This window comes from Mobula hypostoma, chromosome X1 (assembly GCF_963921235.1).
Source record: "Mobula hypostoma chromosome X1, sMobHyp1.1, whole genome shotgun sequence".
Taxonomy (NCBI): domain Eukaryota; kingdom Metazoa; phylum Chordata; class Chondrichthyes; order Myliobatiformes; family Myliobatidae; genus Mobula; species Mobula hypostoma.
In genome coordinates, this window is record NC_086128.1 from 13,021,896 (window position 1) to 13,044,462 (window position 22,567).

Genomic DNA, 22,567 nt, shown 5'->3' on the forward strand with positions numbered 1-22,567 from the left:
ATTTGATGATTTATGTGAAAGTAGATTTCCCAACCATTTCGTTGTAGAGGATATAGAATTGAGTAATACACACAAAATGCTGGTGAACGTAGCAGGCCAGGCAGCATCTATAGGAAGAGGTACAGGCGACGTTTCGGGCCAAGACCCTTCGTCAGGACTAACTGAAAGAAGAGATAGTAAGAGATTTGAAAGTGGGAGGGGGAGGGGAGATCCGAAATGATAGGAGAAGACAGGAGGGGGAGGGATGGAGCCAAGAGCTGGACAGGTGATACAAGGCTGGAGAAGGGATACAAGGCTGGAGAAGGGAGAGGCCTAGGGAGAGAGAGAGGGGAAGCACAGAGGAAGATGGAGTGCAGGCAAGGAGTTATAGTGAGAGAGACAGAAGGAGAAAAAGAGAGAGAAAAAAGGGAAAATAAATAAATAAATACATACATACATACATAAATAAGGGATGGGGTAAGAAGGGGAGCAGGGCCATTAACGGAAGTTAGAGATGTCAATGTTCATGCCATCAGGTTAGAGGCTACCCAGACGGAATATAAGGTGTTGTTCCTCCAACCTGAGTGTGGCTTCATCTTTACAGTAGAGGAGGCCGTGGATAGACATGTCAGAATGGGAATGGGATGTGGAATTAAAATGTGTGGCCTCTGGGAGATTCTGCTTTCTCTGGCAGACAGAGCGTAGGTGTTCAGCAAAGCGGTCTCCCAGTCTGCGTCGGGTCTCACCAATATATAAAAGGCCACATCGGGAGCACCGGACGCAGTATATCACCCCAGCCAACTCACAGGTGAAGTGTCGCCTCACCTGGAAGGACTATCTGGGGCCCTGAATGGTGGTAAGGGAGGAAGTGTAAGGGCATGTGTAGCACTTGTTCCGCTTACCAGGAGGGAGATCGGTGGGAAGGGATGGAGGGGACGAATGGACAAGGGAGTCGCGTAGGGAGCGATCCCTGTGGAAAGCAGAGGTGGGGGGAGGGAAAGATGTGCTTGGTGGTGGGATCCCATTGGAGGTGGCGGAAGTTACGGAGAATAATATGTTGGGCCCGGAGGCTGGTGGGGTGGTAGGTGAGGACCAGGGAAACCCTATTCCTAGTGGGGTGACGGGAGGATGGGGTGAGAGCAGATGTGCGTGAAATGGGAGAGATGCGTTTGAGAGCAGAGTTGATGGTGGAGGAAGGGAAGCCCCTTTCTTTAAAAAAGGAAGACATCTCCTTCATCCTGGAATGAAAAGCCTTATCCTGAGAGCAGATGCGGCAGAGATGGAGGAATTGCGAGAAGGGGATGGCATTTTTGCAAGAGACAGGGTGGGAAAAGGAATAGTCCAGTAGCTGTGAAAGTCCATAGGCTTATAGTAGACATCAGTAGATAAGTTGTCTCCAGAGATAGAGACAGAAAGATCAAGAAAGGGGAGGGAGGTGTCAGAAATGGACCAGGTAAACTTGAGGGCAGGGTGAAAGTTGGAGGCAAAGTTAATAAAGTCAACGAGCTCAGCATGTGTGCAGGAAGCAGCACCAATGCAGTTGTCGATGTAGCGAAGGAAAAGTGGTGGACAGATACCAGAATAGGTTCGGAACATAGATTGTTCCACAAAGCCAACAAAAAAGCAGGCATAGCTGGGACCCATACGGATGCCCATAGCTACACTTTTAGTTTGGAGGAAGTGGGAGGAGCCAAAGGAGAAATTATTAAGAGTAAGGACTAATTCCACTAGACGGAGCAGAGTGGTGGTAGAGGGGAACGGATTAGGTCTGGAATCCAAAAAGAAGCGTAGAGCTTTGAGACCTTCCTGATGGGGGATGGAAGTATATAGGGACTGGCCATCTATGGTGAAAATAAAGCGGTGCGGGCCAGGGAACTTAAAATCATCGAAAAGTTTCAGAGCGTGAGAAGTGTCACGAACATAGGTCGGAAGGGATTGAACAAGGGGGGATAAAACTGTGTCGAGGTATGTAGAAATGAGTTCAGTGGGGCAGGAGCAAGCTGAGACAATAGGTCTACCAGGACAGGCAGGTTTGTGGATCTTGGGTAGAAGGTAGAAACAGGAAGTGCGAGGTATGGGAACTATAAGGTTGGTAGCAGTGGATGGGAGATCCCCTGAGCGGATAAAGTCGGTGATGGTGTGGGAGACAATGGCCTGGTGCTCCTTAGTGGGGTCATGATCGAGGGATAAATAAGAGGAGGTATCCTTTTACTGTATTTTTCCCTTTTTTTCTCTCTCTCTTTTCTCCCTCTGTTCCTCTCACTATAACTCCTTGCCTGCTCTCCATCTTCCTCTGGGCTCCCCTTCCCCTTTCTCTCTCCCTAGACCTTCCATCCCATGATCCTCTCCCTTCTCCAGCTTTGTATCCTTTTTGCCAATCAACTTTCCAGCTCTTAGCTCCATCCCTCCCCCTCCTGTCTTCTCCTATCATTTCGGATCTCCCCCTCCCCCTTTCAAATCTCTTACTAGCTCTTCCTTCAGTTAGTCCTGACGAAGGGTTTTGGCCCGAAACGTCGACTGTACCTCTTCCTATAGATGCTGCCTGGCCTGCTGCATTCCACCAGCATTCTGTGTGTGTTGCTTGAATTTCCAGCATCTGCAGATTTCCTCATCTTTGTGTTTTTAAATTTGATATATTACTGGTTTTGTATGGTGGGGAGAAGGTTGCAGTTACTGACTCTGAAAAAGCAGAACTATCAGCAAAAACATATATCAGTGTACTAATTTGGCCAATTTAAGTAAAGAAGAGGTCTTACAGAGAAATATTTTTGGCAAGCAATCCTCAGATTGCTGAGAAAAAAAGAATGTTCCAGTTCCTGCTCGAACGTTGAATTTACATTGTCTGAACTTAAAAGGGCTTTTAATAGTCCTGGTCAGCCATCACATGGGAAAGATAATATATTTACAGTTATTAGATTCAAAACTTATGTTGGTTTTGAATTTTTTTAATATAATATAATATAGGTTGAAGGGCGACTTCCTGCTTCCTGGAAATTAGTGATTGTTATCCGTATATTGAAACCTGGTAAGAATCAATCAGATCCTTCCAGTTATAGACCTAATTTCACATGTATGTAAGATAATGGAACCAATCATTATAGAAAGGCTTTCATACTTTGTGGAAAGTAGTGGAAAATTTGCTACACCAATCCAGATTTCGTACAGGGAGATTGACCATGGACTTGGAGTTAAATCTGAAATCTGATATTCATAAGGCCCAAGTTAATAAAGAATCAGTGGTAACAGTTTTCTTTATGTCAAGAAAGCTTACGATATGTTATGGACAGAAGGATTGTTGGTTAAACTGGAAAAGATGGGAAGAGATGGTAGAATGTTCAAATGGACTCAAGATGTTTTATGTGATGGGAAGATACAAATTAGGGTGGGAACAACATTCTCAGTACGTGATAAAGATTGGGACTCCACAGGGGAGTTTGTGTAACTCCCTCTTTTTTAATGTTATGATTAATGATATTTTCTTAAATGTTGGCTCAGATATTTCCAAATTGTCATATACTGATGACGGTGTAGTGTGGAAGAGAGGCAGGGTCATAAATTATATGATTAGAAAATGCAGGCAGCTAATAATGAAGTATTATGAATAATGGTTATTTCTTCAGCGGTTTGAACGGGGTACGACTGCACAAGCGCATGGACGTCAGTCAGTGAGAACAGCGAGAAGAGTTTAAAAAGACAGATTTATACAGCGGGCATCAGAGCAGAGGGAGACAGAGTAGGAAGGCTTTGGCTCAACAGGGCTTTGGCGATAACGGGTCAAGGCAAGGTAGGTTATCTGTGTAGAATACAGTCAGAAAGTATGTGTGTGAGGCCGGTGTTCTGTGCTCATTGTCAGATGTGGGAAGTCCGGGAGACTCCGAGCCTCCCGGACGGCCATATCTACACCAGGTGCGTCGAGTTGCAGCTCCTTAGGGACCGTGTTAGGGAACTGGAGCTGCAGCTCAATGACCTTCGTCTGGTCAGAGAGAATGAGGAGGTGATAGAGAGGAGCTATAGGCAGGTAGTCACACCGGGGCCTCAGGAGACAGATAAGTGGGTAACAGTCAGGAGAGGGAAGGACACGAGTCAGATACTAGAGAGTACCCTGTGGCTGTCCCCCTTGACAGTAAGTACTCCTGTCTGAGTACTGTTGGCGGAGACGGCCTACCTGGGGGAGTCAACAGTGGTCGTGCCTCTGGCACAGAGTCTGGCCCTGAGGCTCAGAAGGGTAGGGAAAGGAAGAGAATGGCAGCAGTGATAGGGGACTCTATAGTTAGGGGGTCAAACAAGCGATTCTGTGGACGCAGGAAAGAAATTTGGATGGTAGTTTGCCTCCCAGGTGCCAGGGTCCGGGATGTTTCTGATCGCATCCACGACATCCTGCAGTGGGAAGGAGAACAGCCAGAGGTCATTATACATATTGGTACCAAAAGGTAGGAAAAGAGAGGAAGTCCTGTAAACAGACTACAGGGAGTTAGGAAGGAAGTTGAGAAGCAGGACCTCAAAGGTAGTAATCTCGGGATTACTGCCTGTGCCATGTGACAGTCAGTATAGGAATAGAACGAGATGGAGGATAAATGCGTGGCTGAGGGATTGGAACAAGGGGCAGGGATTCAGATTTCTGGATCATTGGGATCTCTTTTGGGGCAGGTGTGACCTGTACAAAAAGGACGGGTTGCACTTGAATCCCAGGGGGACCAGTATCCTGGCAGGGATGTTTGCTAAGGCTGCTGGGGAGAGTTTAAACTAGGATTGCTGGGGAGTGGGAACCAAACTGATGTGACAGAAGAAAGGGAGGTTGGCTCACAAATGGAGAAAGCTTGTAGGCAGTGTGAGAGGGAGGATAGGCAGGTGATAGAGGAGGTACACGCTCAGACTTATAGCATGAGATGTGTCTATTTTAATGCAAGGAGTATCATGAACAAAGCAGATGAGCTTAGAGCGTGGAGCTATGATATTGTGGCCATTACAGAGACTTGGATGGTTCAGGGGCAGGAATGACTACTTCAAGTGCCAGACTTTAGATGTTTCAGAAAGGACAGGGAGGGAGGGAAAAGAGGTGGGGGCATGGCACTGTTGATCAGAGATAGTGTCACAGCTGCAGAAAAGGAGGAAGTCGTGGAGGGATTGTCTACGGAGTCTCAGTGGGTGAAAGTTAGAAATAGGAAGGGGTCAATAACTCTACTGGGTGTTTCTTCATAGACCACCTAATAGTAACAGGGACATCAAGGAGCAGATAGGGAGACAGATTCTGCAAAGGTGTAATAAATACAGGGTTGTTGTGGTGGGCGATTTTAATTTCCCAAATATCCACTGGCATCTCCCAAGAGTGAGGGGTTTAGATGGGGTGGAGTTTGTTAGGTGTGTTCAGGAAGGTTTCCTGACACAATATGTAGATAAGCCTACAAGAGGAGAGGCTGTACTTGATGTGGTATTGGGAAATGAACCTGGTCAGGTGTCAGATCTCTCAGTGGGAGAGCATTTTGGAGATATTGATCACAATTCTATCTCCTTTACCATAGCATTGGAGAGGGATAGGAACAGACAAGTTGGGGAAACATTTAATTGGAGTAAGGGAAAATATGAGGCTATCAGGCAGGAACTTGGAAACATAAATTGGAAACAGATGTTCTCAGGGAAATGAACGGAAGAAATGTGGCAAATGTTCAGGGGATATTTGCATGGAGTTCTGCATGGGTACGTTCCAATGAGACGGAAAGGATGGTAGGGTACAGGAACTGTAGTTTACAAAGGCTGTTGTAAATCTAGTCAAGAGGAAAAGAAGAGCTTACGAAAGATTCAAAAAGCTAGGTAATGATAGAGATCTAGAAAATTATAAGGCGAGCAGGAAGGAGCTTAAGAATGAAATTAGGAGAGCCAGAAGGGGCCATGAGAAGGCGTTGGCGAATAGCATTCGAGAAAACCCCAAGGCATTCTACAAGTATGTGAAGAGCAAGAGGATAAGATGTGAGAGAATAGGACCTATCAAGTGTGGCAGTGGAAAAGTGTGTGTGGAACCGGAGGAAATAGCAGAGGTATTTAATGAATACTTTACTTCTGTATTCACTATGGAAGGGGATCTTGGTGATTGTAGTGATGACTTACAGCGGACTGAAAAGCTTGAGCATGTAGATATTAAGAAAGAGGATGTGCTGGAGCTTTTGAAAAGCATCAGGTTGGATAAGTCACCGGGACCGGACGAGATGTACCCCAGGCTACTGTGGGAGGTGAGGGAGGAGATTGCTGAGCCCCTGGCAATGATCTTTGCATCATCAATGGGGACGGGAGAGGTTCCAGAGGATTGGAGGGTTGCAGATGTTGTTCCCTTATTCAAGAAAGGGAGTAGAGACTGCCCAAGAAATTATAGGCCAGTGAGTCTTACTTCAGTGGTTAAGTTCGTGGAGAAGATCCTGAGAGGCAGGATTTATGAACATTTGGAGAGGCATAATATGATTAGGAATAGTCAGCATGGCTTTGTCAAAGGTGGGTCGTGCCTTACGAGCCTGATTGAATTTTTTGAGGATATGACTAAACACATTGATGTAGGTAGAGCCATAGATGTAGTGTATATGGATTTCAGCAAGGCATTTGTTAAGGTACCCCATGTAAGGCTTATTGAGAAAGTAAGGAGGCATGGGATCCAAGGGATATTGCTTTGTGAATCCAGAATTGGCTTGCCCACAGAAGGCAAAGAGTGGTTGTAGACGGGTCATATTCTGCATGGAGGTCAGTGACCAGTGGTGTGCCTCAGGGATCTGTTCTGGGATCTCTACTCTTCATGATTTTTATAAGTGACCTGGATGAGGAAGTGGAGGGGTGGGTTAGTAAATTTGCTGATGACAATGGTTGGGTGTGTTGTGGATAGTGCGGAGGGCTGTCAGAGGTTACAGTGGGACATTGATAGGATGCAAAAGTGGGCTGAGAAGTGGCGGATGGAGTTCAACCCAGATAAGTGTGTGGTGGTTCATTTTGGTAGGTCAAATATGATGGCAGAATATAGTATTCATGGTAAGACTCTTGGCAGTGTGGAGGATCAGAGGGATCTTGGGGTCCGAGTCCATAGGACACTCAAAGCTGCTACACAGGTTGACTCTGTGGTTAAGGCGGCATACGGTGTACTGTCCATCATCAATCATGGGACTGAGTTTAGGAGCCAAGAGGTAATGTTGCAGCTATATAGGACCCTGGTCAGACCCCACTTGGAGTACTGTGCTCAGTTCTGGTCGCCTCACTATAGGAAAGACATGGAAACCACAGAAAGGGTGCAGAGGAGATTTATGAAAATGTTGCCTGGATTGGGGAGCACGCTTTATGAGAATAGGTTGAGTGAACTTGGCCTTTTCTCCTTGGAGTGATGGAGGATGAGAGGTGACCTGATAGAGGTGTACAAGATGATGAGAGGCATTGATCGTGTGGATAGTCAAAGGCTTTTTCCTAGGGCTGAAACAGCTAGCACGAGAGGGTACAGTTTTAAGGTGCTTGGGAGTAGGTACAGGGGAGATGTCAGGGGTAGGTTTTTTACTCAGAGAGTGGTGAGTGTGTGGAATGGGCTGCTGGCAACGGTGGTGGAGGCCAATACGATAGTGTCTTTTAAGAGACTCCTGGATAGGTACTTGGAGCTTAGAAAAATAGAGGGCTATGGGTAACCCTAGATAGTTCTAGGGTAAGGACATGTTCGGCACAGCTTTGAGAGCCGAAGGGCCTGTATTGTGCTGCAGGTTTTCTATGTTTCTAAGTAGAGGAATGGGGACATCAGTGGGGGTTTAAATTTTCTGTTGCAAAGACTCAAGTTATTTGTTTTTCTAACAGAAACATTACTCCCACAATTGATCTCAAGTTATACATGGAAAGTGCACGTGAGTAAGATTCTAGAGAAGTGTACAAAAATTACCTTAATGTGCTCAGGTGTTTAGTTGGGTGTGATTGAGGTGTGAGTAGGAGGTCATTTAAACAAGTGTATATTGCTTTAATCAGATCTGTCTTTGAATATGGATGTGTTGCTTACAAGTGAGTCTCACTAGCAGCAGTCTTAAAGCCTTCCAGATAAAGTTCAAACTCAAGCATTGAGATAATGTAGCGGTGCTATTAAATCATCCCCAATTTCAGCATTACTGGTAGAAATGGGTGAAGTACCTTTACATCTACACAGGTTACAGTTAGCAATGGTTTACTGGGTTAACGTAAGAGGACGTAAAGTTGGTCACCCAATATGGGCAGCATCAGTGGAGTGTTGGAAAGCAGTGTATTCGTAAGGTCTTCAGTTCTGAGTGGATGGGAAATGAATGGGCACAAAATCATGGGTTGTGGATTATGGTTTAATGTCGAATGTCTGTCACCCCTCCATGGTCTTTACCTTTGCCTGTGATTGATTTGGGCCTTCAGGAAAAGATCAAGATGAGGAGTGATTGTTTATCAGTGGCACAGGAAGTTCAGCAATATTATGCAAGGTTTCTTACATGTCTACACAGTTGGTTCAAAAGAACCTGCGACAGGTCATTCAGGTGTTTCTGTTTGTGCTCCAAAGTTTCAGGTGACAATTAAGAAAAGATGATCAGACTATTATTCATGTCTGAGATGGTTGCTATCATCTTAGCCTTGGAATGGGCCGAAGAAGTACAACCCGATTACATACCTCCATGCTCTGGTTCATTCTTGGTCTTGACATCTATTTAAACAGATACTTCAGATTGTAGGCCAGACATTCTTGTGGACATCTGTTAAGACAGCAGTGTCCAGGCTGGTGTGTGTACATTTTCTATGGGACCCTGCCCAGGTTGGGGTTGAAAGAAACGACAAGGCAGACATTCTTGCCAAGCAGTCACTTAAAATCAGTGACATAAATTCATAAGGGTGCCTTTGCATAAGAGAGAGGTGAAATCCTTAACTAAAAAGTCTATTCAATCACTGTGGCAACAAATTTGGGATAAGGAAACGAAAGGACAGGATTTATATAAAATTCAGAGGATGGTGGGAACTCAACTGGGAGGTGGGTATAAAAGGAGACTAAGTTATACTTACAGTTACATCTTGTACATACTAGGCTGAATAATTCCCTGTTCAGAATTAATATGCATGATACAGGTATTTTTAGGGAGTGAACTTGTCAAGAAACAGTGCAGCATAGATTGATTAAATGCAGCTCCTATGAGGTGCAAAGGAAACATCGAATTGCTAAATTGAGACCTTTGGGACAGAAACAGTTTAACATGGGAAGTTTGTTTGGGTATCACAGCCATCGTAATGTGTATTTGACTTTCTGAAAAGCATTCGACTTTTTGATATTATGAGTTTTTTGATGGGGAGAATTTAGTTGGTATACTTCTTGTCTCTTTGCTCCACACTCCAACTCAGTAGGTGGTAGTAATGCACCTTATATTGGTCTGCCAACTGCGATTAAACTTTACTAGTAGTTCAGTTGTTCTTCAGACCAAACATCAGAATGGGGAAGAAATGTGATCCAAGTGACTTTGACTGTGGAATGATTGTTGGTGCCAAAACAGGGGGGCTTGAGGATCTGATCTACTGGGTTTTTCCATACACAAGTCTTTAAAATTTACAAAGAATAGTACAAAAAACATCCAGTGAGCAGCAGTTCTGTGGGCAAAAACACCTTGTTAATGAGACAGATCTGAGATCTTCCCCTCTGCCATCTGATTCCTAAATGGGCATTGAACCTGTGAACACTACCTCACTTTTTTAATATATATTAATTCTGCTTTTGCATGATTTTTTATCTATTAAATATACGTATACTGTAATTGATTTACTTATTTATTCATTTATTCTTCTTCAATATTATGCACTGCATTGAACTGCTGCTGTTAAGTTAACCAATTTCATGACGCATGCCAGTGATAATAAACCTGATTCTGATAACAACCAGACTGCTTTAAGTTGACAGGAAAGAGACAATAATTCAAATAACAATGCATTACAACAGTGGTATGCAGAAAAGCATCCCTACACACAACACATCAAACATTGTAGTGGATAGACGACAGCAGCAGAAGACCACACACATACACTCAGATGCCACATTTTTTAGGTACAGGAAGTACTTTAGTAAAGTGGCCACATTGTATAATATCCAATAATCCAAGACTCAATTGTTTAGAAAAGCCTAGAGTGTGATCTGGGGATCCGATTGAGAGTGCAGCATGCGTCCTAAATTCAAGCTCCACAGTGTGACCAGAGTTTGGGTCAGGATTACCAGAAGTCAATATGGAGCATACGTGCTAAAGCTCACTAGGTTTTACTTCCTGCTGCCTTTAAACTCACTGGATCATGGGAAAATTTATTATACTGCTGTGACATGTAAAAAAAAGTGAAATTGATGTGCTTGGGTATTAATAGAAATAACATCCAATAGTCTAGAAAATCTGCGCTTTAGGATTATTCTACTGTTCTACTAAATATTAAAATGACAATAACCACATCAATTTCTATATCAGCTACAATGTAGCAAAGAATTACATATTTCAAACCTCCCTTTTCTCCCCAAATTTCTTGAATGAAAAGTAGATACTAAAAATCTGAAACAAAAACAGAAAATGCTGGAGGTGCTCAACAGGTCAGACAGCAGTTGGTGTGAAAGAGAATTAACTTTTCACTGATGCAACACCTCTTCTTTTACTTTGGATTCCTCTACATTAGAGAAATCAAACACAGATTTGGTGACTGCTTTGTAGAGCTCCTTCTGAAGTTCAGTCTCCTAAAATCTTATTTTTCTGTTGCTTCTACTCTAGGTGTTGACAAACCACCTGGATCTTACATTCTTCCTGACTCCTCCAAGTTAAGAATGAAATATCAGGCTGGGCAGCAGGTGTGCAGGCAAATGGGGAATGCGGGGAGAGGGAGTAGAAAAAAAAGCAGCTCTGATGAAAGGTCCTTGACCCAAAATATCAACTATTTCTCTTTGCAACTGAACCTTTGATGTCCTGAGCAACAGACTGCAATGAGTAAGGATAGGCAGTAACACTTGACCTGGTGAGCATTTCCAGTATTTTCTGATTTTGTTCAAGCATGTTGCAACCTCCTAGAATGGTGCATCTTTCCTAGGACCGCCTGTATAAATACCTCCATAAATTAGGTTTCTGCCCCTGCTACACTACTGAAGGTGCTCCAAGTCACCAACAGTATTGTATGTGACTGTGATGCAATCAGTCTATTTCTCCTCTATATCCTCTTCCTTGGCACCATCCAAAAAGCATTTCACATTCCACACATACTCTAGCAATACTCAACTCTACCTTAATATTACCTCTCCACTGAATCTAGGTTATCCAACTGTTTATTTGTATACAGGATTGACTTTATCCAACTAACTGCTAAGCAGGCTGAAGTCACAGTCTTTGGTTCTGACACAAAATCTTTTCTATTACCAACTCCATCCCTCTCCCTGGCAACTGTCCAAAATTGAACCAGATATATTTTTGCAAGTTTAGTATCATATCTGACTCCATGATAAAATTCAGACAACTCGAAGGATTCCTTTTTCCATCTCAGCAACATGATTCAAATGCAGATTTGTTTGACTGTTCTGTTTGAGGAAACCTCATTTCTGCTTTAGCGCCACCAAACTTGACAATTCCAATGCATTCTCAGCAGGACTCCAAGCTTCCATAAACTTGAATCCAAATAGAATACTCCAAGCCATTCCCCAAACCCCAAAGTATTGTTCACCCATACCCCTGTGCTTTGGTCTGCAAGTCCTCCCCAGGTTATGGCAGGGCTCCATTCCTATGAACTGTTTGTAACTCTAACAGTTCACAAATCAGAAACACGGCTATAAACCAAGTTCCACATGACAGATAATGCCTGCAGCAGCTGGCAAATCCATCCTACCAGCTCCCCCAATGCTTGTTTGCATGTACAAGCTGTCCCAAAAGTCAGATTTTCATAAACTGGGCAGGACCTGCACACAAGTTACTAGTTGAGCAATACCTCAGCTTTCAAATTCTCATCTATCTTCACACTCTATCCCTCCTTATTTCTATGACCTACCACAGTCCTACAACTCTGTGATATAGTTGTGCTCCTGCAGTATTAGACTCTCTAACTGATTCTCAACCACTAATGGCAACTCTGATTAATATTAATGATTGTTTTATGTGAGGAAATTAGAATGCTCAACAAGCCATAAACAAATTAGGTGTCAGATTTCTTAAACTAAGCAAAACAGGCTTGAAAATGTAGGTGAAAGAGCACATAAACCCTTTTGGAAGTGAAGGGAATCCTCTTTGAATGGAGATCAAAATATACAAGAGGGGGAGATCTATATATGCTATCAGAAGAAGTTGCGAAACTTGTTTTGTTCCAATTTGGGCAATGTGTCCAAGGGCAAAGATCACAAAATACAGTTCTAAGATTTTCTTAACATGGGTGAGCTATGATAAAAAAAAAATCATGTCTGAACCTGGATGTATTTGAACCAGGATATTAAAGGAACTTAAAAAGGACAAGCTACAAGATGTAAACAAAAAAAAGGGCAAGTAACAATCTGACATCACAAAGTTATCATTTAAATAAAAACATTCCAACACATTAGCTTAAAACAAAAGATGTCAGATTCTAGACACCTGAAGAACATTAAACACCAAGCATATTCTGCAGGTCAGGCAGCTTCTAAGGAGAGAAAAACAGAGTTAATGTTTCACCAAAACTGGGAAAAGTCAGAAATCAAGCATGTTTTAAGGGGTTGAAGAGAGCAAAAGAAGTGTCTTGGGTAGAGTTGAGATCAAGTGTAACTGAGTGATGTGAAAATTAGTTGAGAGTTAACAGCAGCCCTGTAGGAGATGTAAATAGGAGATAACTGAAAACAGAACTGCCCCAGTAAAACCACTGTTTTAGCATATTGCTGCACATAACTAGCTTCTTCCCCTTTTCTTTCTTCACTTCCTCAGTGACTTGCCACCTACCTCTATGACACCTCTGGTGAACAATGCTGACAGTGCATTGATTCCAACTGGCTTATTTTCACCATACACGTCTAATTCCTCTACACTTTCATCTAACTCCCGGATGGCTCAAAAGCCCTTTTCTTTTTATTTGAACAAAAGCCCAACCCACAACCTCTACCACTTTGCTCACCCTGTTGAACTCATTCTCACATTCAGCAATATAGAATCAGATTTGTTATTACTAACTGACATATTTTATGAAATTTGTTGTTTTGCAGCAGCAGTGCAAGAGATGAAAATGACCATAAATTACAATAGATAGAGAGCTAGAGTTCATGGGTTCATAGGCGGTTCAGAAATCCCATGTCAAGGGTAAGAAGCTATCCCTATAAAGCTTTAGGCTCCTGAACCTCCTCCCTGATGATGGTAATATGAAGGGTGCATGTTCTGGATGGCAAGGGTCCTTAATAATAGATGCTGCCTTCAATAGGATGTCACACCAGATACACCTTGTCCTCATTTTCTATTTCAATTTTCCAAATGACTGCTTCACCCTTCCATCTACATTGACACCCAATCCCTTCTCACAGCACTCTACCATGCAACCACATGAAATGCAATAGCTACCCTTTTACCTTTTTCTTTCCCACCATCCAGCAACCCAAAATGCTCTTCCATAGATGCTGCCCAACCTGCTGAGTAATCGCAACATTGTTTTTATTAACATTTAATTTTAATTTTTATCTGGCATCATGGAGTGCTCATTCATCTGCTGAGAAATGAGTATCGATCACACAAAAACACTAACATTTCTTGAAAACTAGTTTGACGGTACATACATAAAAGGATGAACTGATCAGGTCATTAAAGACATAAGTTTTGCCATGATTGCCTTGTGAGCAACATTTCTTTGACATTCTGACCTTCACCCCATTGACTAGAAGTGTCACACTACGGACTCTGCCCTTGCAGGCAGACAGCAGAACAGGTTCAGTAATCAAGCTCGTGAGTATGCCCATTCCAGCCAATTAGTGTTTCATTGTGCTTATATTTAACTCTCTCCCTCTCATTCCAGTCTTTGTTGAATCTTGACTAAAAGCACAGCAACATCTATGCTCTCTGCTTACCTTCATCTTGTTCTGGGAAGGGAGACTACATTGACATTGTAAAAGAGCGGTATTTATTTAGTATTCAGTTAGTGAATCCGAGCCGCAGTGTCGGCATTAGCTTGCTGTTTGAGAGTTTTAGTTCATTGCCCTGTTGGCCTAGCATTTACCGTTTTTTGTTCTTTTTTGTTCTGCACAGTTCTTATTAAAAGTTAGCTCATCCACTTCAGTGTCTCCCCCACCGCCGCATTTGGCCCATAACCGAACACTTGTGTCAGGAAGGCTATTCTGATTTTCTTTTGAATTAATTTATAGGAAGCAGCCATCACTGAAAAGACCAGTATTTACTGTCTATCCCTAACTCTCCCTTGAACTGAAAAGCTTATTAAGTTATTTCAGTGAATTGTTCAAAGTAAAATTTCAAAGATAAATGTTGCAGGCCAGAACAAGTAAGGTGGCAGATATCTTTCTCTGAGCCAAATTCATGAGCTACCTTAGTGTAATTTATATGTCTGTTCTAGACCAGTAACATAACCACTATGCTACCTACTCCAGTTTTCTTGAGAATTCTCAAGCTATTCCAAAAGCACCTTCCAGTGTCCTGTTCACCACAGCAAGTGGCTGTTTGGGGGAAAAAAAACATGAAAATCTATGACTGAATAAAGCCATTATTACTTATCAATATCAGAAAGGATGGAATATAGGGGTCTGCTACAGTGTGGAGTATTGCTATGCAAAAATAGATTAAATTGATGAGGAAAATATGGGAAAGGGTGTCCTTTTTAATTAACCAAAATGCATTCTCAGACCATGTAGTGGTGCTAGATGACATAAAATGTGATCAGATCTTCATGCAAGTCCTAAAACTAGATAAAGAGAACCCAATTAAATAACACAGAAAATATTACATTTGTTCATTTACTTATTGAGAAAAATGATCCAGTATGACATGTATTTGTGTGAAAAACTATGTGAACCTCTGGGGTAATGCTTTCTTCAAAAGCTATTTGGAGTTGGGTGTTGCAATCAATGAGATGAGATTGGAGGTGTGGGTTGTAGAGGTGTCCTGCCCTATGTATTTAAAAAAAGACACACGAAGTCAGGTTACTGACAGAGCCTGCTCTTCCCAATAAAGATCTATTTATATACATCATGTCTCAATCAAAACAACTTTGAGGACCTTAGAAGAAGAATTTTAGAGATGCATGAAGCTGGAAAAGGCTACAAAAGCATTTCTAAAGACCTGAGTGTTCATTAGTCTGCAGTAAGAGAAATTGTCTACAAATGGAGGAAACTCAGTACTGTTGCTACTCTTCCTGCAAAGATCACACCAAGAGCACAATGTGCAATGGTGAAGGAGGTGAAAAAGAACCCAAGGGTAACAGCAAAAGACCTGCAGAAAACTCTAGAACTTCCTAAAGTCACTGCTCGTGTGTCCACTATAAGAAAAACACTGAACAAGAATAGTGTTCATGGAAGGACACAACAGAGAAAACCACTGCTCTCCAAAAAAAAAAACTTTGCTGCATACCTCAAGTTTGCAAAAGATCACTTGGATGTTTCCACAACGCTACTGGGTGTCACTTGAAACTTAATAGAAGTTGGATGATGCAACAAGTCAATGATCCGAAAGACAAGAGTAAATCAACACCAGAATGGTTTAAAAAGAAGAAAATTTGTGTTTTGGAATGGCCAAGTCCTGACCTTAATCCTTTAGAAGTGTTGTGAAAGGACCTGAAGCAAGCAGTTCATGCAAGGAAGCCCACCAACATCCCAGAGTTGAAGCAGGTTTGTAAGGAGGAATGGCCTAAAATTCCTCCAAGTCGATGCGCAGGATTGATCAACAGTTACCGGAAACATTTGGTTGAATTTATTGCTGTACAAGGGGGTCACACCAGTAACTGAAAGCAAAGGTTCACATACTTTTTCCAACAAATACATGGAATATTGGATCATTTTTCTCAATAAGTAAATGAACACCTATAATGTTTTTGTGTTATTTATTTAATTCGGCTCTCTATCTTGTTTTAGGACTGATCACATTGTAGGTCATAGTTATGCAGAAATAGAGAAAATTCTACAGAGTTCACAAACTTTCTAGCACAACTGTATTCTTGCATATTTATGAGTCACTAAAATAAAATTCAGGCATTTTCCTATTTTTATGAGAAATTTTACCCCCAAAGTAATATAGGGTACAGCATATTTACTCGGACTTTTATAATCTTGGTATAAATAAAGAGTACAAATATCGTAGAGCATCTTTCTTTAAAATTAGCATGTCACTCAGGTATCCTATATAATGGTAAATAAGTGGAAATATCTCACTGATGCATTAGGTGGGGCTGTTCTGGGTTGAGAAATGAAGCACATGCTTATGGAAACCTAATGACAGCACTCTGCAGTTGATGAACTAGCAGTACTTGATGCTAATGCTGTTGACCACACTCAAGAAAGAATCAGAATCAGATTTATTATCACTGACATGTGTCATGAAATTTGTTGCCTTGTGGCAACAATACATAAAAAAATCACTTTAAGTTACAATATGATATATAAAAAAGAAATAAATAGTGCAAAAGAGTGAGATAGCGTTCATGGGTTCATGGACCATTCAGAAACCTGAAGAAGCTGTTCCCAAAACTTTGAGTGTGGGTCTTCAGGCTCCTGTACCTCCTCCCTGATGGTACTAAGGAGAAGAGGAAATATCCTGGATGGTGAGGGTCCTTAATGATAGATGCTGCCTTCTGAAAGCATAGCCTCTTGAAGACGTCCTTGGTGCTGGGCAGGCTAGTGCCTGTGAAGGAGCAGGCTGAGTCTACAACCCTCTGTAGTCTCTTGCGATCCTGTGCATTGGAGCCCCCAGATCAGACAGTGATGCAACCAGTCGGAATACTCTCCATAGTACATCTGCAGAAATTTGCTGGTCTTTAGTGACCAAATCTCTTCAAACTCCAAATGAAGTATAGACATTTTTGTGTCTTCTTCGTGTTGGGCCCAGGACAGATTCTCTGAGATACTGACTCTCAGAAACTTGAAACTGCTTATCCTTTCCACTACTGACCCCTCAATGAGGACCGGTGTGTGTTCTCTTGACTTCCCCTTCCTGAAAACCACAGTCAATTCCTTAGTGTTGCTGACATTGAGTACAAGGTTGTTACTGCAACACAACTCACCCAGCTGATCTATCTCACTCCTGTACGCCTTCTTGTCACTGCAAACAACAGATGTGTCATTGCCAAATTTATAAATAGTATTTGAGCTGCACCTAGCCACACAACTGTGGGTATAGAGAGAGTAGGGAAGTGGGCTAAGTACATATCCTTGAGATGAGCCTGTATTGACTGCCAGTGAGGAGATGTTATTTCTGACTCACACTGTTTTATTTTACAGTAATCGCACCCGTTGGGTCCTTTCATTTGCTCCAGTGCTTCCCCCCCCCATCACTAAATTCCTACTCTTTGCTCTCATTTGTCACCTTGCATGTAGAAAGCCCATCTCTTTCCAAGAAAACACATCAATGCTCTGAAGTTGTACAATCTGACTAAATCCTTTACAAATTCGTTCATCAGACATGGACTGTGCATTTCTTCATTTTCAATGAAACAGTACATTTGATTTCGAGAATGAAAAAGGAATGTGCATTTTTCCCCCATGAGGTCACTCTCCTCCCTCACAAATTAATTACTTCAGCATCTGCCCTAGTGACAAAGTAGATAGCTGCAGTTTAACGGAATGGTTACTGTATCTCTGGGATTGAGGCCGAACTGCAAGCTTGTATCAAAACTTGTGAGATGAAAAATGTATTTCTTGCTTCACAGCCTCCATGGCACCAGGCCTTTAAACAGAAATTGACTACACAGCATTGAGCTTCATAACTGCCAAGTTTCTTCAGTGTTTCATTTTCTGTTCAACATAGTGGAGTGCAATGCAGATTCATATCTTTTGTTTAATTTACCCTATCAATAAAAACCCCGAGGAATGGACTGCCCCCAGAACATAGATAATTTTCTCAGGCAGAAATGGTGTGTTGCTTCAGGAGTATCCAGAGAGAAAACTCTTATGAAAAAGGCATAACACAGAAATCTGTTTTGCGCCCAAAAGATTATGTGTTTGCCCTTCAGTTTCCACCCACCCCATCACTAAACTCTAAATATTCTCTCATTCTTTGCTTCCATTGGTTACCTTCCCCTGGAAGATAATGGTTGGGAACCACAAACCTCATTTTTTTAAATATGAAAACAGCATTAAGGCAAGCTTGTATCAAAACCTGTGAGATGGAAATTGATTTTTTTTGCTTCACAGCCACTTGGGACGACATCGAAGACAACCACTTTTTTCAAAGCATGACAAATCACGCCAAATCTCCCATAACATATTTCAAATCAGATCTAATTAAGAAGAATATGCAAAAAAAACTAACATCTGCTACAGTTAAAATTATTCCTTCAATGAAGACTTGTAATGGAAGTATATACTTTGGAATGCAGACTTGTGACTTCACCTTTTTGGAACTTCCACCCTTCCAGTACCAACCCTAATCCGCTGAAACAGAATAATAAATCATCCTTCACATGTAAAGGTTTCGAGTTAAAATTAAAACAATTTTTGTAAAAAAAAGTGTTCTGGAAACTTGAAAATAGATGTTTCCTGTAACACATACAAAATGCTGGAGGAACTCAGCAGGCCAGGCAGCATCTGTGGAAAAAAGTACAGTCGACGTTTCGGGCCGAGATTCTCCGGCAGGATCTCGGCCCAAAACGTCGACTGTACTCTTCCATAGATGCTGTCTGACCTGCTGAGTTCCTCCAGCATTTTGTGTGTCGATTGGATTTCCAGCATCTGCAGAGTTTCTCTTGTTTCCTGTAACATATACGTTGTGTGTTTTCTATTAAAAGAATCTTCACTGCTGCCCACACATCTGCAGTGATGTATCGATTGTACACTCACGCCGGGATGGGACACCGCGCATCCCTCTTCCCCAATAATATTTCTGAGTCGGATGATGATTCCCTATAGATAGAGAAACTTTGCAACCAAACGCGCCTGCACTTTCTGCGCAGCCAAAGTTACCCCCGCCCATGTCTTACCCAAGCTGGAAGGCTCTTGCTTGTCCTTTTTCTAGTGACGGTCTCTTCGTTCTCCAAGTAGTATAAGCCGTCCTTCAGCCTGTTCCACTTGCTCTCCCTCCGCATTTTCCAGCCCATCCACAGTATCAGCCCGAAAACTAGAAAGCTCACGCTCAGCCCGAAGTAGCCGGTCAGATAAATCGGCATGAGCCAGAGGAGCGTTTTACCAAACCTCATTAACTGAGCCATCATGTCGGTGACCCCCTGCTTCGGGGCCCCGGCTTCCTCAGGGGTCCCGGTACCTGCGGCCAGCGCCCCCGCTTCGCGCGTGTTAGCCTTCGGCTCCATGAAGTATTTTTTTCAAAAATCAAAACGAAAAAGATAAAAGAAAATCATAAAACTCTACAAAAGGGGGGGGGGAGATAAGTGGACGGATTCAGTGAAGGGCGCGAGCAGTCATCTCGGCACGAACAGCTGCCGTCCCTTCCCGCCTGCACAAGAGCCGAGCTCCGGGGAATTACGAAGCTTTCGCTTCTCAGCGAGATGTCAGTGTCGTGTCGTGCTGTGCGGGCGGAGCCGTCCACCCACTGACCCGCCGCCTGTCAGCGAGAAGTGATCCTGAGCTCTTCCCTCCCACTTATATAGTCCTTGCCTCTTTTCGGAGGGCGTTGCTGGTATCCCGCATCTTTACGATTATCATTCACTGAGATTCTCTACTCTGTTCCTTTTTTGTGTAGCCGGACGTGATGGCTCATCTCAGATCGATTAACAGACGTGTTTGTCCCCGTTTCACAGCTCCAAACGGAAAGCAAATCGAGGAAAATATATTTAATTGGCCGTGTAAAAGAGTCAGTTTGATGGGGACGACGACTTTTCTAATGCTGGGCTTTCTTTGTATCCATCGCAAAGTTTAGTCCCGAAGTGCAGAGCGGAGCCTCCAGCCTCCACATTCACACGTTTTGAAAAGCTTCCGTCATATCCGTTCAGTAGTTGGCGCAGATTTTTTTTTAACGTATCCGTGCCATCTTGTTCTCACGCCTTTGTGTTGCTGTGAAAACCGACCTGCGGGTTGTCAGGCGCGGCCAGCAGAACGAAGACACCGAGGAGCACGTCGCATATTCCCCTTTTTGCCACGTTCAGTTGCAAGATATTTATTATGGATTCATTGCGAAATATTACTGAGGGATTTCAGGTTTTTAGAGAGTCGTCAATAACCAACAAATAGAGTGACACACCTACCAAACGGGACATAGTAATTTGATTTACACGTGGGGTTTTCTGTGCAAAAAAAATGGTAAATAAGATATTTTAAATGCCTCTGTTCATTTCAAATACAGAAAGTCACCCAAATGGATAAATATCCCTGAAAACAAGTTGCATGGTAAAATCAGGATTGCTTTGTGACTCATTTAATTTAATTCTTGTAAAAAGTAACATTGCCTTCAACTGTTGTTCTACTCCCTGATTCACCGAGTATTGTAATATTTCCCAGTTATCCAAGTGGTTCTCAACATCTGCCCAGTGCAGTTTCATTACTAGTTGAAACTGCTAAAAAAAAATGCAATGTTTAGCCTCAATATTGAAAGTATGAAAAAAATCTGAAGAATTTCAAACGGCAGGAGTGAAGGCTATAGAAGGAGAATAAAAACAGACAATGCAGGGGGGAAACTACGCGCGTTTGTGAAAAAAAAGTTAATGTTTCAGTGTTACAACCCTTCATCTGAACTGGGAAAAAGAAAGTTGCAAGTAGGAGAGAAGGTAGGGTAGAACAAAGGGAGTCTCTGTTAGGATGAGTCAAAATTGCTTAATGGTGGGACTTGCTCAGCAGGCTAGACTTATTTGAGTAGGATATTTAAAAAATAGAAAATGTAAAATGCTACAAAAATAAACAAGTCAAGCAGTATCTGTGGAAAGAGGAGTGCAGTAGTGAAAGGGGATTCCATAGTTAGAGGAGTAGACACGAAATTCTGTGGACACGATAGAGACACCAAGATGGTATGTTGCCTCACAGGTGCCAGGATCAGGGATATCTCAGATCTGGTCTACGGCATTCTAAAGGAGGAAGGCGAGCAGCCAGAAATCTTGGTACATATTGGCATCAATGACATAGGGAGGAAAGGAGAGGAGATCCTGAAGAGAGATTTTAGGGAGCTACGTAGAAAGCTGAAAACAGGACCTCCAGGGTAGTAATCTCTGGATTGCTGCCTGTACTGTGTGCCAGTGAGGGTAAGAATAGGATGATTTGGCAGATGAATGGGTGGCTGAGGAACTGGTGCAGGGGGCAGGGGTTCAGATTACTGTATCATTATGATCTCTTCTGGGGGAGGTATGACCTGTACAAAAGGGGCAGGTTACACCTGAACCCGAGGGGGACTAACATCCTTGCATGCAGGTTTGCAAGAACTGTTGTGGAGGGTTTAAATTAATTTGGCAGGAGATGGGCCCTGGAGTGATAGGACTGAGGATGAGGCAGTTGGTACACAAGCAGAGGCAGTGTGTAGTGAGACTGACAGGATGACAGGCAGATCATCGGGCAAAACTGCAGTCAGTGGGATGAGTTGAAGTGTAACAAGGGGACAATATCGAAAAAGATGATGAATACAGGATTGATGGTGTTATGTTTGAATGCCTACAGCACAATACAGGCCCTTCAGCCCAGAAAGCTGTGCCGAACATGTCCTTACCTTAGAAATTTCCCTAGGGTTACCCATAGCCCTCTGTTTTCCTAAGCTCCATGTACCTATCCAGGAGCATCTTAAAAGACCCTATCGTATCCGCCTCCACCGCTGTTGCCAGCAGCCCATTCCACACACTCACCACTCTCTGAGTAAAAAAATCTTACCCCTGACATCTCCTCTGTATCTACTTCCAAGCACCTTAAAACTGTGCCCTCTTGTGGCAACCATTTCAGCCCTGGAAAAAAGCCTTTGACTGTCCACACGATCAATGCTCCTCATCATCTTATACACCTCTATCAGTTCACCTCTCATCCTCTGACGCTCCAAGGAGAAAAGGCCAAGTTCACTCAACCTATTCTCATAAGGCATGCTTCCCAATCCAGGCAACATCCTTGTAAATCTCCTCTGCACCCTTTCTATGGTTTCCACATCCTTCCTGTACAGAGGCGACCAGAACTGAGCACAGTACTCCAAGTGGGGTCTGACCAGGGTCCTATATAGCTTTGGGGGCTCATACCAAGCTTCTTCAATTGCCTGAGGTGGAAGAGACGCAGTTGCACTTTTTTGCCACATAGCCGGTGTATAATTTGTATTAGACCGCTGGAAAATGGCACTGGAAAGATAGTAATGGGAGACAAGGAAATTGCAGATGAACTGAATAAGTACTTTGCATCAGTCTTCACTGTGGAAATTGTCCCATATCGGACCACAAAGCACTCCAGGGTGTGGTGAAAACTGCCCAGTGGATTATCGACATCCAATTGCCCACCATTGAAAACATCTACCATAAACGCTGCCTGGGCAGGGCGAAAAGCATTATCAGGGATGCATCTCACCCT

At 42.8% G+C, this 22,567-nt stretch overlaps 1 protein-coding gene across 1 annotated transcript in view; it reads right to left on the reverse strand.

Moving 5' to 3' along the window:
- Positions 1-19,984, reverse strand: part of esyt1a (extended synaptotagmin-like protein 1a) — a 151,054-nt gene extending 131,070 nt beyond the window's left edge. Inside the window, exon 1 of the mRNA XM_063037306.1 lies at positions 19,072-19,984. Within this exon, the coding sequence (XP_062893376.1) occupies positions 19,072-19,398 (327 nt within the window). The 5' untranslated portion in view covers positions 19,399-19,984. The remainder of the gene's footprint in view (positions 1-19,071) is intronic.
- Between the last annotated feature and the right edge of the window lie 2,583 nt (positions 19,985-22,567).